At 44.5% G+C, this 15,064-nt stretch overlaps 1 protein-coding gene across 1 annotated transcript; it reads right to left on the reverse strand.

Annotated features, from left to right (window-relative positions):
* Nucleotides 1-1,653: 1,653 nt before the first annotated feature.
* LOC104055981 (uncharacterized) lies at nt 1,654-13,158 on the reverse strand. Its single transcript, XM_009557183.2, has 6 exons — nt 13,022-13,158; nt 11,926-12,204; nt 9,726-9,974; nt 6,799-6,936; nt 6,070-6,189; nt 1,654-4,196 (listed from the first exon to the last, which is right to left on the reverse strand). Exons 1-6 carry the CDS (start codon nt 13,080-13,082, stop codon nt 4,036-4,038), a joined length of 1,008 nt encoding a protein of 335 aa, XP_009555478.2. The 5' UTR covers nt 13,083-13,158; the 3' UTR covers nt 1,654-4,035.
* Between the last annotated feature and the right edge of the window lie 1,906 nt (nt 13,159-15,064).

Raw genomic sequence — 15,064 nt, forward strand, 5'->3', positions numbered from 1 at the left:
AGATCCAAACCTAAATGTCTATCCCGTACAGTACTATAAACCACAAGCAGTTCATCTATGCTGAGAAGAAACCACATCCCAAAACTTCTGCATTTCCCACAGAGCAGACTACCCATGTCCTGCCAGCACCAGATAAGCAAAGGGATGGACCCTGCCCTAGTCCCAGCCTTCCCCAGCTGGGACCAGTGGCAGCAGAAGACAGCATGACTGCAGCTCTCCATGTGGCTTCCCTCATCTGGAAAGCACCAGCTCCTCATAGGAGACCAGAGGAACATAGAGGCACCTTGGCACCAAGGCTCCCTCAGCAACCCAGAGCAGGTAGGGCTAGAATGGCACAGCCTCACCAAGGCTACCAGAAGGCTTAAAAAGCCAGCAGAGATGTCTTTCTTTCTGGTCAAATTCCTGATAGTATCATGTACGTCCATACTGGTTACTCTTCCAGATAGCCCCAGGACTGAAAGTGTCCTCGCTATTGCCTAGGTGATGTAGCGCTGTAGTCAAGCTGGAAAACAACTGCAAATTCAGGCAGGTGGCTCCTTGGGGTTGTGAGGGTTAGGCTACTTGTGTTTTTACAAAATGGAAGTTTTAGCATTAAGATGGAGAGCCTTGCTGAATTGAACTTAAATCACTCTTGCAAAATATGACTGCATAAGCTGCTTTTCACTAAGAAATGGCTGAACAAGTAGTTTGGAGAAAATAAATAAGATAATGTAAGAAATACTATCTTCAAGTACCCTTTTGGTACAGTACAAAATATGTTTAGGAATGTAAGGACTCATAAAGGATAGATTGTGTAAGAAATGTAATATTTAAATATTAGCTTTGGGAAAGGTTGTAAATTTTGGGAGAAGGTGGTCTTGCCTTGAAAGAAACAGTATAAAAATTATATGATTTTAAGCAAAGGTTCAGCGCTTTTCTTCTTTCCACAAGGAGTTGCTCCCACGATTACAAGCATGAATAAATTAATAAATAATGCTGCTTCAAAAGATGCGTGCCTCAGTTTACCTATTTGAATTGTGTTTCTCACAGGGTGCTGCTTCACAGGCTGTGGGACAGATTCACCCATGTCCAGTCACATCACTGTGAACCTTGTAATGGTAAAATGAAGGGATTTTATACTATCACAAACCATCAGGACATTGTTTTCAACCACTGGCTGGGCCCACTTGCATAAGGGTGAGGATGAGAGAGTCATGGCTTGGAAAAGGAGCTCTACTTCTCACAGCTAAGCTGTCTTAGATGTCACAAAAAAAAATACAGATGGATAAAGATGGGTAAAACAAGACCACTTCCCTGTGTCTTTTTCCTACACCTCACAGTTCAGGCAAGGCACCAGAGTAGGGTTTAGTGAGCTGCTGGTGTACGTGGATGTGAAGGCACGTTAGCACACACACTCTGATGGGGACTAGTTATATGCCACTGTCCTACAGGCTCTTCTGGACTGACAAATGCAATCTCTGTTCCCAGACTACGCAAGCCAGCTCTAGTCAGCAGTGGCTTGTTATCAACTTTTCTGTATTTGGCCAGGTGAACATTTGGCATCCAGCGTGTATTTTCAGTGAAAAGAAACAACTATTAAATAACAGAACTTAAACACTTCCAAAACAAGTTAGAAAACAGATCTTTTTATTAGGAACAAAATGATCGCAGTGAAAAAAAAAAAACAAACACCAAAAAAAGAACAATAGCGAGGCATGAACACAGACAATTAAGTGAACACCACAGGCTGCACAACTTCTCTCCTGACCTCACAGTAACAGAAATCTTTGCCCCATTGCTGAATGGCATCTTCAGTGGAGAAGGACAAAAAAACAGCTGTGTCCTATCTTCCTCTTAAAGATGTCTCGAGTCTCAGATTCCCATCTCAGTGTGAAAAATCCTTCCCAGCTTCTCTCCTAGGGCTGATGGCAGCAAGGCAGCGCTAGGGCAAGCTGGAGTTGGGACAAACCAGCCCAGCAGGACAGCCTGACACATCTCTGTCACCCTCAGAACCCAAAACGCTGGCATCTTCTCCAGCGCAGCTCAGAGCATTGCTCAGCCCTTTAGGTTAGGCATGAGCTGGACTCGGTCGTCCCCTGCCTGCTCCTGCCAGAAAGTGCAGAAGAGAAGCAAAACTGACTGCATCCTCCCCAGTTCAGTGACACCGGTCACAGTTCGCCCAACGTGGCTGCCACTGTGCTGCCCACAGCAGCTGCCACCCCAAGCCCTCAGCGTCACATTTTTGTCATTCAACTCACGGCCTTTGAGGAATGTTTCTACTGAAAGGAGATCGTGCAGCATCATGAGGAAAAGAATTATTGTCTCCCTCTTACTGTGGTAAATCTGAGTCCTACTGCAGCCTTAAAAAGCAGAGATGGGCTGCATCACCACCAACACAGCATACAAGATCCAATAATCTTCTAAAAAGAGTCACAGGACAAGGAAAAAACAAGAACAACCACCTGTGGCTGGGCATCACTGCTGCACAGCTTGCCATGTAGACAGGTGAGAAGGACTTCCAGGAAAACACACAGCCATCCCACCAGCTCCCTGGCTTGGGAGAGAAGCGTTTAGCTTGAGTTTGATTTTGCCGGGGTGCGTGCAGACCTTGTTGGGTGGCATTTACAAGGCATACAGTAAATTCGTTTCCAAGGGATTCATGGCACAGTGTCAGCACAATATAAAACAGGGACAGAATGACAAGGGAAGAGAGGAATGCAGTACAGACCTCCTCATCCCTTTCGTCCCTGATCTATACCATCTCTGCTTTTACTCTACCACACCTTTCTAGACCATTGGGCTATTTTAACACAAACACGCCTCCCTTCCGACGACCAACATTCACTTATTCAGTGAATACTTTGCTCTGGCAGCATGGCCCGCAGCACTCTCTGTGGTCTGACAGCCCTGTAGCCCCCAGCACCTTTGTCATGGACTTTACAAAGGACCGAGTCCTTGCCGTCTCCTCACTTTGTCCTTCTACCCTGCAGGTCTACCCCAGCTGCTCTTCTCACAAACTTCCCCTGAGCAGAACAGGACATGAGTAGCAGCAAGACTTGCCTAAGAGATTCTATAAAATGCTGGTGTCTGTGCAAATAACACAGCACTGAAAAAGCCTACACGCACAGGCAGATGGCCAGCTTAATCACTTTGCATTAGCTAAACCATTACACTAAAGGCACTAATGCTTGCACTGATGAATGATCTCAGCATTTTAATCAACTTTTCTGCCAAAATTACACACTCAAGCCCCAGGGTAGCCTTCTGCTGCAAGCAAGCAAGCTACTAACAGAGCTGTTTTAACTCACTGGCAACCCAAGCATTTAGGTTCCAGTGAAAGGTAACCAGCAGCCCCCTGCCGTTACAGGGCATTGAAGGGTGAGCAAGCCAGCATCACCTCCCAGGTTCTGCACATAGCAGCCCCTATCACCACCCCTGGCACCACGCAGCAAGCAGTGAGGGCCAAATCACAAAGGGCCTGGAGCTCAGAGAAGCAATTCAGATAAACACCCGGCACAGGAGATACTTAGCTGAAACCTCCATCATATTCTTTTTTTTTGCAGTCTGTGAGAAATGCCTTGAAATTTCCTGAGAAGAGGCTTTCTCAGGAAATTTCTGGCACATCCTCGTTTCTGTCTGGCACTGGCAGGCTACTTCAAGCCGCCTGTCATGCCATGACCCTCAAAGGAAGCACTTGCTGGCAAAGACGAGGCAAGGCATGTGGTGTGCAAAGAGCAGGAGGAACTGCCTGTCTCATTTCAGACCGTCCTCTAGGGCTCAAAGGTTTAATTACAGATCTCTTAACATTTAAAGCATCAAAGAGCTGCCCAGTTTTGTTTGTTAGTAAACCCATCAGTGCATGGCAGCATGTGCTTTTTCCTACCTTTTCTTTTTTTTTTAATTTTTTAAATGAGGTTAGCAGGCTTGACACCTTGCAGCTTTCCCCTGACACATTTTTCCAGACCAATCCTTAATTCTTATACACAATGAGATTATGGGATGCAACGGACAGCTGTTGTAAGCTTCAAAACAGGGTGGAACAGCAAGCATGTCAGATCAGTCATCAGTTGGATCCGGGGAACAGTCCAAGGCATTTTCCTGGCTTTCTACATCAACTATGACCTCTGGCACTGGCATTTCCTCAGGCTCCACCTCCACTGGTAAGTTTTCTTCCACCGCTGGCTGGGGCTCAATGCTTTGAGCAGTCTGAGCAGCATCTGGAAAAGAAGGGAATAAGTGCCCACACCATGCTTACTCTCATGGAAATCGTCCCCCCAGGCCCTGATGCTGTATGCTGCTTAACGCACTCCGTCCTCATTCCCCTGGCATCTGCAAGTAAAATTCCAGTTTTCCTTGTAACTACTCATTTATTCAGCTCTTCGTTGTGGCTTTAGACACTGTGGTGCTGAAGCTCTCTGGGCTCAACTGCCCAAAATATACCAAAATACCAAAGCCAAGTCTATCCATAAGGGCCACAAAAGTGATCCAAAATCTGGATCCACCCACGAGGACAGGCTGAGAGAGTTGGAGTTGTTCAGTCTGGAGAAAGAAAGGCTCTAGGGAGACCTTATAGCAACCTTCCAGTACTCGAGGTGGACTACAGGAAAGATGGGGGCAGACTTTTTAGCTATACCTATTGTGACAGGACAGGGAGTACTGGTTTCAGACTAAGGGAAGATAGATTTAGACTGGATATAAGGAGGAAATTCTTCACAGTGAGGGTAGTGAAACACTGGAACAGGTTGCCCAGGGAAGTAGTGGAGGCCCCCAACCCTGGAAACATTCAAGGCCAGGTTGGATGGGGATCTGAGCAACCTGACGTAGTTAAAGACATTCCTGCTCCTACAGGGGAGTTGGACAGGAGAACTCGTAAAGGTCCCTTCGAACCCCAAGTATTCTAATATTCTATGATTCTATTCAGTTATATTTGAGTAATTAAAGCTGACTAACAGCACACATTTAATATCTTCTCACCTAAACACTTTCCACACACACCTCTGCTTTTTAATTTGTAGAAAATTTAAACATTGGATACTTTGTTAGTCAAACTGACAATGTGTAATTTTTTAATTAGAATAAGCTTCTACACTTTAAGTATATTAATATTAAACAATGATCTGATTGACTTAATTTTTTTTCTTTCTTGCACTATGTTCATGAGTAGCATTTTATATTTTGAGAGCAGGACAAAGCAGCATCTGAGGTTAGACATAAAGCATAGCTGAGCTGCTGAGAGCTGTGCATGGTCCAGTGAAGGACGGCAGAAGTGGAGACAGCAGTGCTGAGACTAGGCTATGACCTATGTCACGTTGCTCCAGTTCATGATGTCTGCTAGACCTACTTCAGCTGCTGATGGTGCATTGCTAGGGAAGGTGTGGCCAGCACTTCTGTTGTGAAACAAAATTGAAGAAAACACAATACAAAAAGTGAAGTATAAATGTCAAGCTCTCACAGAACAGGACATTTCTGAAAGGTTTTTATCTCTGCACTCTCTTGGCCATAAAATGCTAAAGCTGTGGTGTTTTACTCTCAATTTCTCTGAAGGATTTAAAATGTGACTGTATTCCCACTTTAGCCCCAGTTTCAGAAAATACACAAGCCTCTGACTTTGATGGGATTTTGGCCATGTTCAGCATATTGATGGATGCTGTCCTGAAGTTGACTGCTTACAAAAACAATGCCAAGTCTTATAAAATGTTCTTTATGAGAAGGATGTGAGATAAAATCACAGGAAAGCTGCTAAGTTGGGGAGGTTGCTGGTTTTGAGATAGTATTTTAGCACAGGGGATACTGGAACATAGTCTGCTGGCAGTACCCACTGTACGACGCTTATGAGATGCTGCTGCTACATCTCATGGCTGTGTGAGGGCAAGAGCCACTCGTGCAGAAGCAGAGCATGAGTAAGGTACTGGTTAATGACCTCCCACAACTCCTTTTTTTATGGACAAAATGCAACACCTTCCTTCTGCTGGTGAGTCCCAGGCCCCTCTCTATAGTCAGTTCTGCTCCCATCAGTCACACACATCCATTTTGTCCATCACCCTTCTAAACCGGCTATCTGCCCAACTTAAACACAGTCACAGGACCCACCAGGCTTTGGAGGGCAGTCAACTTGGGCAGCTTGAGCCTCAACATGGTCTCCATTGGGGGGGCTCTTCACAGCTTCACTGCAGACCACGGACATTGTTAGTCCATCATCCTTCTCCTCCTCTGTAAAACCAAAATAAGAAACTTGAAGGAAAGAGGTCCCCCATATCCCAGGAGCCTTGACACATTCATTGGAAAGCCAAACCACCAACACATGCATACGTCTCCTCCTCATGTGCTACTGGGTCCATTCCCAGAGCAGGGAGATGCTGAGTACAGAGGGCCACTGCCGACCCGTCAGAGATCAGCTTGGCCATCCTGGCAGGATCACGGCTTGAGGTGACCTCAATGGGCACGGGCAGATTGCACTCAGGGTCTGGTGCTGACAAAGGGCAGTGATCAGAAGCCTTCAGGTCCTTTCAGTATCAGACTTGAATGAAGCTCAGTTTTCTTTCCCATAGAAAAGATATTGCTCTATTTCTTTGTGGCCAGGAGCACATGGTGGGAACCATGAGCTAAAAAAGGGCAAAGTAAGGCTTAATTCAAGCCTGTACTAGTTCTAACAGCTGCCTGTCAGCAAGCAGCTTTCCACTTCACTAAATCAGGGGAGGGCTGGCTGGAAGACAAGCAACCACCAAGCTGAGACCAGTTTAGGCTGTTCCAGCCCCAGCCTGCCACAAACACAGTCTTCTGTAAGACCCATCCCAAGCAACTGCAGTGTTCTCCACTCACCTGAAGGCAGTGCAATGAACTTGTGTTTCCTCTTCATGCAACAACATATGACTGAGGACACAACCACCAGCAGGATAACTGCACCCCCTGCGCATCCTGCTAGGATGTAAACAAACCACGGGTACTGCAGCAGGTCTCCTACAAGAAGGACAGGGCACTCTTAGTTGCCAGGGTAAAAAAAAGCTGCTTTCTCCAAAGGGGAGAAACCCTGCAGACAGTTTAGAGCGTGTGGGCATTATTATTGCTTTGCTTTGGATCAGGGAAACTGATATGAACTGTGACACACTGTAATTTATGTCATACCCCTTAATTACGGCGTGAACTTTTTTGTTAAGAAGAGAGGCTTGTGTGACTGTGCTGTGCTCCTTTGTTTTTGCCTATTCTGACCAGTAACATATAAAATAATCTGAAAGGTTTAATTAACTTTAACAGGAAAGGTAGTGGTTTGAAAGATACTACATTGCAACAGGTTTTATGCAAACAGGCAGCTGAGAAGAGGAGGGAGACCTAAGCCAGATCCTCCTGCTGAAAGAAAAGATGCAGTCTACTCCCAGAGCTCGTATTAGACCCCAGAGAATCCACTTAGGAAAGCCATGTAATGACTAACCCAACCTCAAAGCAAGTCTGATGAGAGCCTGCACTTTCTCAGGCACCAGAGGCTCCAGCCACCGAGGTCGGAGCTGTAGGAAACTGCTGCTCAGGGAATGTTTTCTCTGTATTCCCCTTCCCATCTAGGATCATGCAAAATACCTAGCAGGAGGCAACAGCTACAGACCGCTGAGCAGAGTTATTACCCATTTCAGACCCAGTGCAGAAGGCTGGTTTGACAGGTCAGACGTTACTGGTAGAGGGCATCAAAAACTTGCAGAAAGGAGATTACTGCTTTGCTAAGACAATTTGCTCCAACCTGGGGTAGCCAGTAGGAAAACTCTTCATCCCAATATGAAAAAAAAATACAGGTCAACTATCACTATAGTACAAATTCCTCAAAAGCCGTCCCTTTCTATAATCATTTGGCTTCTTTTTCTCTGTGTGCATGCCTGCACAGCGCCACACGAGAGAAACCAGCAGGCTCATTTAGAGCTTGTTTTCAGTACTCCAAATGCATTACCTTCTGCATATTCCCAGAGGCTGGAAGTGTTTCAAACATTCCAGGACACACTACACACTGTCATAGTCCACATATTCACCAGAACAATAGAAACAACTGATGCTTCTGTGTGTGAAATCACATACCCTTCAAGTATTTTCAGAGTGTTTCTTCCAGTCACTTTAGGAACAGTTACCAAGTTCAAAACATCTACACTCAAAATTAAACTTTCGTCAAATGAGAAATAATTTCCCTAATAATTTTATTTCCTTTTGCCAAAGGCATAAATATATGTTGGAAATATTTTTTCCTGAAAATTCATGATTTGTTAAAAAGATAAAATTTCCAGATAAAATATTTATGTTACAAATTGGTAATAAACAAGTAATAAAACAAGTAGTGAGTGAATATAAGCCTTTTATATATGTTGACTTGTTAACTTCTGAATTCTCTGCTTTAGATCCTGCGTGATCGGAGCTCTTTAGTGCTTGAGAAGTTTATAGTATTTTTGCCAAATTGTTTTATGCTAACAATTACTCAACATCAGCCAATGGGCTGTCCACATAGGTGCTTTTACATAGATCTTATACCTACAGTGGAAAAACTATGTTCAGCCCTTTGCCTGAAGCAAATAATAACCGACAAAAATAATGAATTGGTCTTTAATTAATTTAATTTAATTCATTTTTCTCTTACCTTCATTTTACTAGTACTCAAAATTGCTTTAGTTTACTTTTTACAAGTGTGGTTGCATTAATGACTAAAAAGTAGAATCGCTCCTACTTTCTTGTTCTCAGACCCTTCCAAATACATGTTCATGTATTTGTCCGTTCCAACAGAGCTACAACTAAATTTCCCCATGTGCTTTTCAAGAGGAAATGGGGAACCGATATTGCACCCAGGGGACCGGGCAGCCTCTCAGAATGAACAGTGGTCGTTGTCAGCACTCAAGTGATTTATCACAGGGCTTGACCAAACAGCTGATCAGTGTTCCCATCCTCATTCCCCACTGCCTCAGCCAACTTGAGTCTGGCTATGCTGAACAAACTCTGACCGATTTAACTGGACAAAATTAAGACTAGTGCTCCACAAACACAAATGCCAGACTTCTACAAATTGGCCGGTGGTGCCAACACAATAAGGCATGAACGGCCCATGGCATTTCTGTTGAATACCAGCACACATGATACGGTAATTCTATCAGTAATCTTGCTTTTAAATCAACCTTAGGCCAGCAGTAGAAGGAAAGACAGTACCTGCTGTGGAGTTAAGTGTGTCTCAGACAATTTCTAAATTGCTAAGTGCTAATGCACAGTACAATTTATCTAGTAGCAAAGGTGATTGGATTGATTATAGCTAAATTAGCCAAAAGCCTTATGGTTAAATTATGCCATCCTGATACATTTTTGATGACCATCTTCACTGCCAGAGAAGAGAAAAACCTTCACTACCAGAGAAGAGAAAAACCTTCACTACCAGAGACACAAGTGAAACCACAGCCAAGGTTATATATTTTTCCTATTAATAAATGTGAGCTTACAATACAGGCCAGTGCATTGTATCATGAGGCTCAGGCAGTTTTGATCAGTCCTAGGATCCAGATTTTCTGTCTCCTTAAACTATGGCCTCATTCAAGAGGAGGTCGTAGGCAGCGTCAGTCCAAGACACAAGAGGGAGAAGGAAGTCAAGGGGACACCTTCTAAAGGGAGGATGTGGTAAGTCTGGAAGGCAGCTGCCAGAGGACTGAAGAGTTTGGCATTATGCAGACAGCAAAAACGCCTTCGTTTTCTGCTGCAAGAGACCAAAAGGGAGATTTTCTGGAGACTCCGTTACTCACCATAACTGCAAGACAGCACAACAGGCCTGGTCCTCATGACACTGTTCCCATGTTTAACTTCACATACAAATTCTCCAGGCACAGTTTTTTCCAGAAGAACCTTCTTCCCACCATCTTTAATGCAAGCCTCAGGGGCACTCAGCACACTGCCATTCAGCAGCCAGTGAAAGCTGATGCTCTCGTTGCTCATCACATCACAGGACAACTTTCCGGTCCCATTAGGGAAGCACTGGATACCAATGGTCGGCTCTGGTCACACAAAGCACAGGTCAACAGGAACAGGGAGGAAGGAGAGAGATGAGAAGTGGACTCAGCAGTGAACATGAGCTGGACAGGAGCTTCCCTTACCAGCAGTGTTACTAACGCCTCATTTACTGGTAGCCAGGGAGTACAAATAAGCAACCAGACTCTTCAATGCCTGCCCACAGCTCCGAAATGCTTAGCAATGCCCTCCCAACCCTACTAGTGACTCTTAGTCCCTATTTTGGGGATGGCACAAAAATCTGGTGTATCTTCATTTTCCATATTGAAACTGAAAAAGTAGAAAATAAAAGCCTCTGGCCTGACAGGGCAGTAGAAACACAAAAAGCATCTGCCAGCCCCATGCTTCCTCTGGAACCAACAGGTAACCATAGCTTCAGAGGAGACTCAGTGTTCTCCTCCACCACAGGTTTGTATTTTCACTGTCACTCTGCTTCTTCTTCCATGTTAGAGAGGAACTAGTACAAATCATGCCCAACATAGGCACCAACACCAGACACCTGCAGTTAGGATGACCCCAACTAGGACAATTTAAAATGAAGCAACAAATCATTGCTCTTATTACATTTTCCTGAATTTCTCTCTTTCAGTCTACTACGAGGAGCCAGCCTATTTCCTGCATTTGCCACTTTGCAAAGACGGACTAGACAGGGAAGTGGTATGGTTTTATGATAGTAAGAGTCATATTGAGAATGTGTGTGGAAAGTTCCATGTAAATCAGCTCAGAAATCACTTTCTTCATCTAGGAACCACCTTCAGTCAAAATTCACTGTTTCCAGGAACACCTTTGCTGCGAAACTGTTTTCCTGACTTAGGTGTGGCAACAGAACACAAGAAGGAGATGAAAGTTCCCAAAGTAAATCCACTGAAATGGAGGTTAAACCCAGGACACTTCTGCAGTCTTTGCCTACTTTCAGTCTAAACCCCTGTTCTTCATGTCAAGGAGTCACATTTTTGACCTACTCTCCGTAGAAGTTCTGCCTGTTTGCACCCGAAAGGTGCAAGGATTCATTTGTCTTCACTGAGAGCAATTTGCTCAGACATTTTCGTTACAACTTCATACATTTCAGTTTCTCTTAGCAGCTTGTGTAAGCTTCCTGCAAAAGGAACAGTGGAGATGAGGATCAGAGCAATGGTTGCTGGCTGTCTGGAGCACTATTCAGCAGGGGGCAAACCCCTTTAAAGCCTTCTCCATATCAACGCGAGCAATGAGCTGGATCCTGTATAGAAGCAACTTTGTTTCTTTCTCACCCTGCAGATGGATCAGCAGACACGCAAAGGGGAGCGGCAATTCTGAGGCTACAAGGAGAACAGTAGGGAGACTGGCACTGGAAGGTACCTATCACTGGTCTCTGAACACACCTGGAAGATGCTGAGGGCATCAGAATCAGAAAGTCACACCCAGATTCCTTTAGTACCTTTCCTTGGCTGTGTGAAGCAGGGGGGGAAAAATAGCATACCCCAACCCAGATCTGCATAGAAGTCCAGTTCAGTTTCCAGAGCCAAGTCAGGTAAGGTTAACTCGTTAAGGAAGCATATCCACAGCCAACAAAATGCTGTCAGTCAGTGAGAGCTCTTACAAGAGGCAATAGAAAGAGTACTCTGAAAATGGACTGAAATCTCCAGCTACACGTCTATATACTGCAGGCTCAACTTTACAAGCAGTTCATATCAGGGAAAAATAGCACGTAGTTAACTGACTGGATACTTTAAGGAAGGCTCAACAAACAGGAGAGACTGACAATGCGGATACAAAAAGCACCTGTTAGTTTATACTAACCATTACTGCTCCCTCAGCTGCCAGAGGCTTATAAAGCTGTTCCAGAGGCACCTACAGCTCCTGCAAGCTCAAGCACTTTCTTAGGAAGAATTTCAAGGCAATTGCTTCCAGCCAGCTTCCCAAGTTTAAAAGCTATTTGTTGCTAAGAAGGCCACTTACCAAATACTTGCAGTGTAAAATGTCTGGTGATATTGTGAAAAACAAACTCATAGTTTCCTTCATCCTCTTTGTCCACACTCCTCAGCACTAGAGACCCGTTCTGCAAGTTCAGGCATCTGCCAGCAGAAGTGCCACACTCGGCCAACAAAGTATCATTTAAGACAGATGTCAAGCATTTCACATCCTTCTTGCTCATTTTGGAGAGGTTCTGCAGATTTTGAATTCCCACAGAAAAGACCGCTGAGCCACCGCTGAGAACACCAGTCCGAGTGACAGAGCCTGAAAGGAGAAGCATAGAGTTTGGGCAGAGGGATTGCCATATCCATCCATCCCTTCTCAGCTGCTTCTCAGAAAGGCAAATGCTCAGGTGAGATGTAAGAGGGACAGATGCACCCCTAGTGACAGGCTAGGGTGACCATTAATTGAAAATCAGAGGAGTGGGAAGCCTTCCATAAAGGCCAACTTTTCCCCTGATAATATGGGAGTGGTGCGCACACCACCATGCATATGGGACAGCGGAAGGCTGAGCAGCTGGTCTTTTCTTTCGCTAAATTTAATGTGACCATCTACTACCCTCCCTCAGAGCTGAGGGACTGTGCAAAGAAAGATCGTCAGGGTGTCTATGCCATGGATCTTGTACAGAGTGTAGCAAAAACAGCTGCTGCCTGAACAGCTGTTTTTACCTAAAGAGTAAGGTCATACTCTTAACTCGAACAGGTCTCACAGTATCGTTGCACATTATTAAGCTGCTAAACACAAACCAGAGGTGGCTAAATGGCAGGTGACAGCAGCTCAGGGACGGACCCAAGGTCACACGAAGCATTAGGAGCACGAGCACATCACTTTCCAGCCCGTCCGGACAGCGTTCTACATACAAGAACCTTACATTCTCCAAGATGCATTATGAGAAATTACTATATTGTTAGTTTACTAAAATAATAATCTGTCTTACTTTGGTCTGACTGTCTCTTTCATGCATTAGCAGTTACGCTATCTCCAAACCCAGTAGAGTCCTTAAAAGGTCCTGGAGCAAAATTAAGGTGTCTGCTCACCTAGGAAAATCTATGCTAACTTTATAGAGAAAAATCCCACTTACCATGAGTAACAGTTATCATCACCAGCAAGCACTGCAGAGTAAAATGAGAGCTGAAATCCATTTTAAAGAGCTCCTTGCATCATATGCTGAGAAGACGATCTGGCTACAGAGCTCAGTGAATATAGCATTCAGGAAATGATGTCAGAAGCAAGAGTGAAAAAAAAAAAGAAAAGAAACTCCATGGTGGACAGATTGAATAATGTTTCAAAATAGACCTGCAAGGTTTTGGGTGATTGAACTCAGGCTGAACCAAATTGAGCGACAATGCACTCTACAAAGTCGCGTACCTTGAGGCTAGCTGCAAGTGTGAGAATAGGGCTGAAAGCTGAGGAAAGACAAAAATACCTTCTGCTCCGCTTACCTTGTTTAAGAAGATGCTAACAATGAGACTGGGCAAATGTAAAACACCTATTTCTTTCATCCTTTTGCACTTTATTGAAGTACAGTATCCACACCCAGGGAACAGAAAGCAGTCAAGTCAGATGAAGCACTATACATGCAGACCAGCTGATTTTCTGAAATACCAACAACGACTGATCATGGAGAGTCACACCAACAGGAGGTGTGGGAGAAGGCTCTCCCTCTACATGCAAAGGTTGTGTTGCCTGCTTGAACTTTGATGGGCTGACTAAATGGTACTTGCCGTGCAGGAAAAGGCTCCATACAGCTGTCCCAGTCAAAGAATAAAGGTTACGGGAAGTTAAGTTGCATTGCAAAACTAGACTGAATGCAGCTCAAAAGCTACCTCAGCTCTGTTTGGGGTGCAGATCCCAGAGGAGAGACTGAAAATCCACTCCTGAAAAACCACTGTGAAACTGTTACTAATAGGGCCACAGAGGGCCAGGTACTTTGCTCAAAAATGTTGAGATAGCTTAAAGCACACTGGCATTTTGCACTGAGTGCCAAGGTGGATTACACAAGCAACGCATCAGAAACTGTCTCTCTCACCAGAGGAACTAAACCTCCATAGCGTTACAGCCAACATCTCAATTTTTTTATATGTACTTAGCAGATATGCAGGGGGAATTCCCAGGATGTGGCTGGAAATCTTATATTTTCAAGCTGTTTCTCCAAACACATAGGGACAGCCTGTTAAAGAAGCTCTACGCAGTGGAATTACACGTATACATGCATTTCTGCAAAATGGTTAAACCCCTCATATTGTTGCCACTATTTTCCAAACAATTTGGCTCTGCTTTGTAATTCCACATTTCAGCCAGTGGTTTGGCCTCCCTGAATTCTTAGCAATGACAATTACATCTCACCTCCTGCTCCCAGTGTGCAAAATTTACAAGTTTGTTCAAGGCTACCCTAGGACCATATTGTCTTTATCATATGTGCATAGGACAGGCCTAAATTGATCTAAGATGTGACAGAAATAGCCTTCTCTGAGAAAAGCAGTGAAGTGAGTCTTCAGACTCACAGCAGTGCAGATGAAGGGCGAGAGAGAAAAGTATTTACAGTAAGAAACACTTTCATTTCCTTCTGTGCTGCTGAAATGGCATGAAGAAAATCTCTCTCTCAAATACCAGTGCAAAACTGGGGCTAACCATCTGCCTTGGATGTGCAGATTCAACTTCATTTAACCTTCATGCTTGAAGGGTAACCTGGTAGAGCTTAGGGTTGCAGTACTGTGGTGGAGACACGCAACAGAACAGACAACACGTGCAGAGGTTGCATCAAAATAGCACCCCAAAATGTTCAGAGTATCAGAAAAACAACAAAATGCAAAAGGGGGTCTGCATACAGCCGAATCCAGCAAAAGTCCACCTTCTCCAGCAGCTTCACAGAGCTCATTTACAGATTTGCAGTAAAATCAAAGAAAAATACGGCCTTTCTACCGTAGCTCTGTTGTTGCAGAAGTGACTCTGCATGACGGTGACATTGCGGTGTCCTGTATTTAGTCTCCCTCTCAGTGACTCCAGGGCAAATGAGTACATTTATGAGTCCAATATTTCTGACTGTAAGTGCTCCATACATCACGCAGTACATGAAGTCCCATTAGGCTCCTTCTGTCCCTTACATCTTCACTAGCTTAAAAAA

Source organism: Cuculus canorus, chromosome 1, assembly GCF_017976375.1.
Source record: "Cuculus canorus isolate bCucCan1 chromosome 1, bCucCan1.pri, whole genome shotgun sequence".
Taxonomy (NCBI): Eukaryota; Metazoa; Chordata; class Aves; order Cuculiformes; family Cuculidae; genus Cuculus; species Cuculus canorus.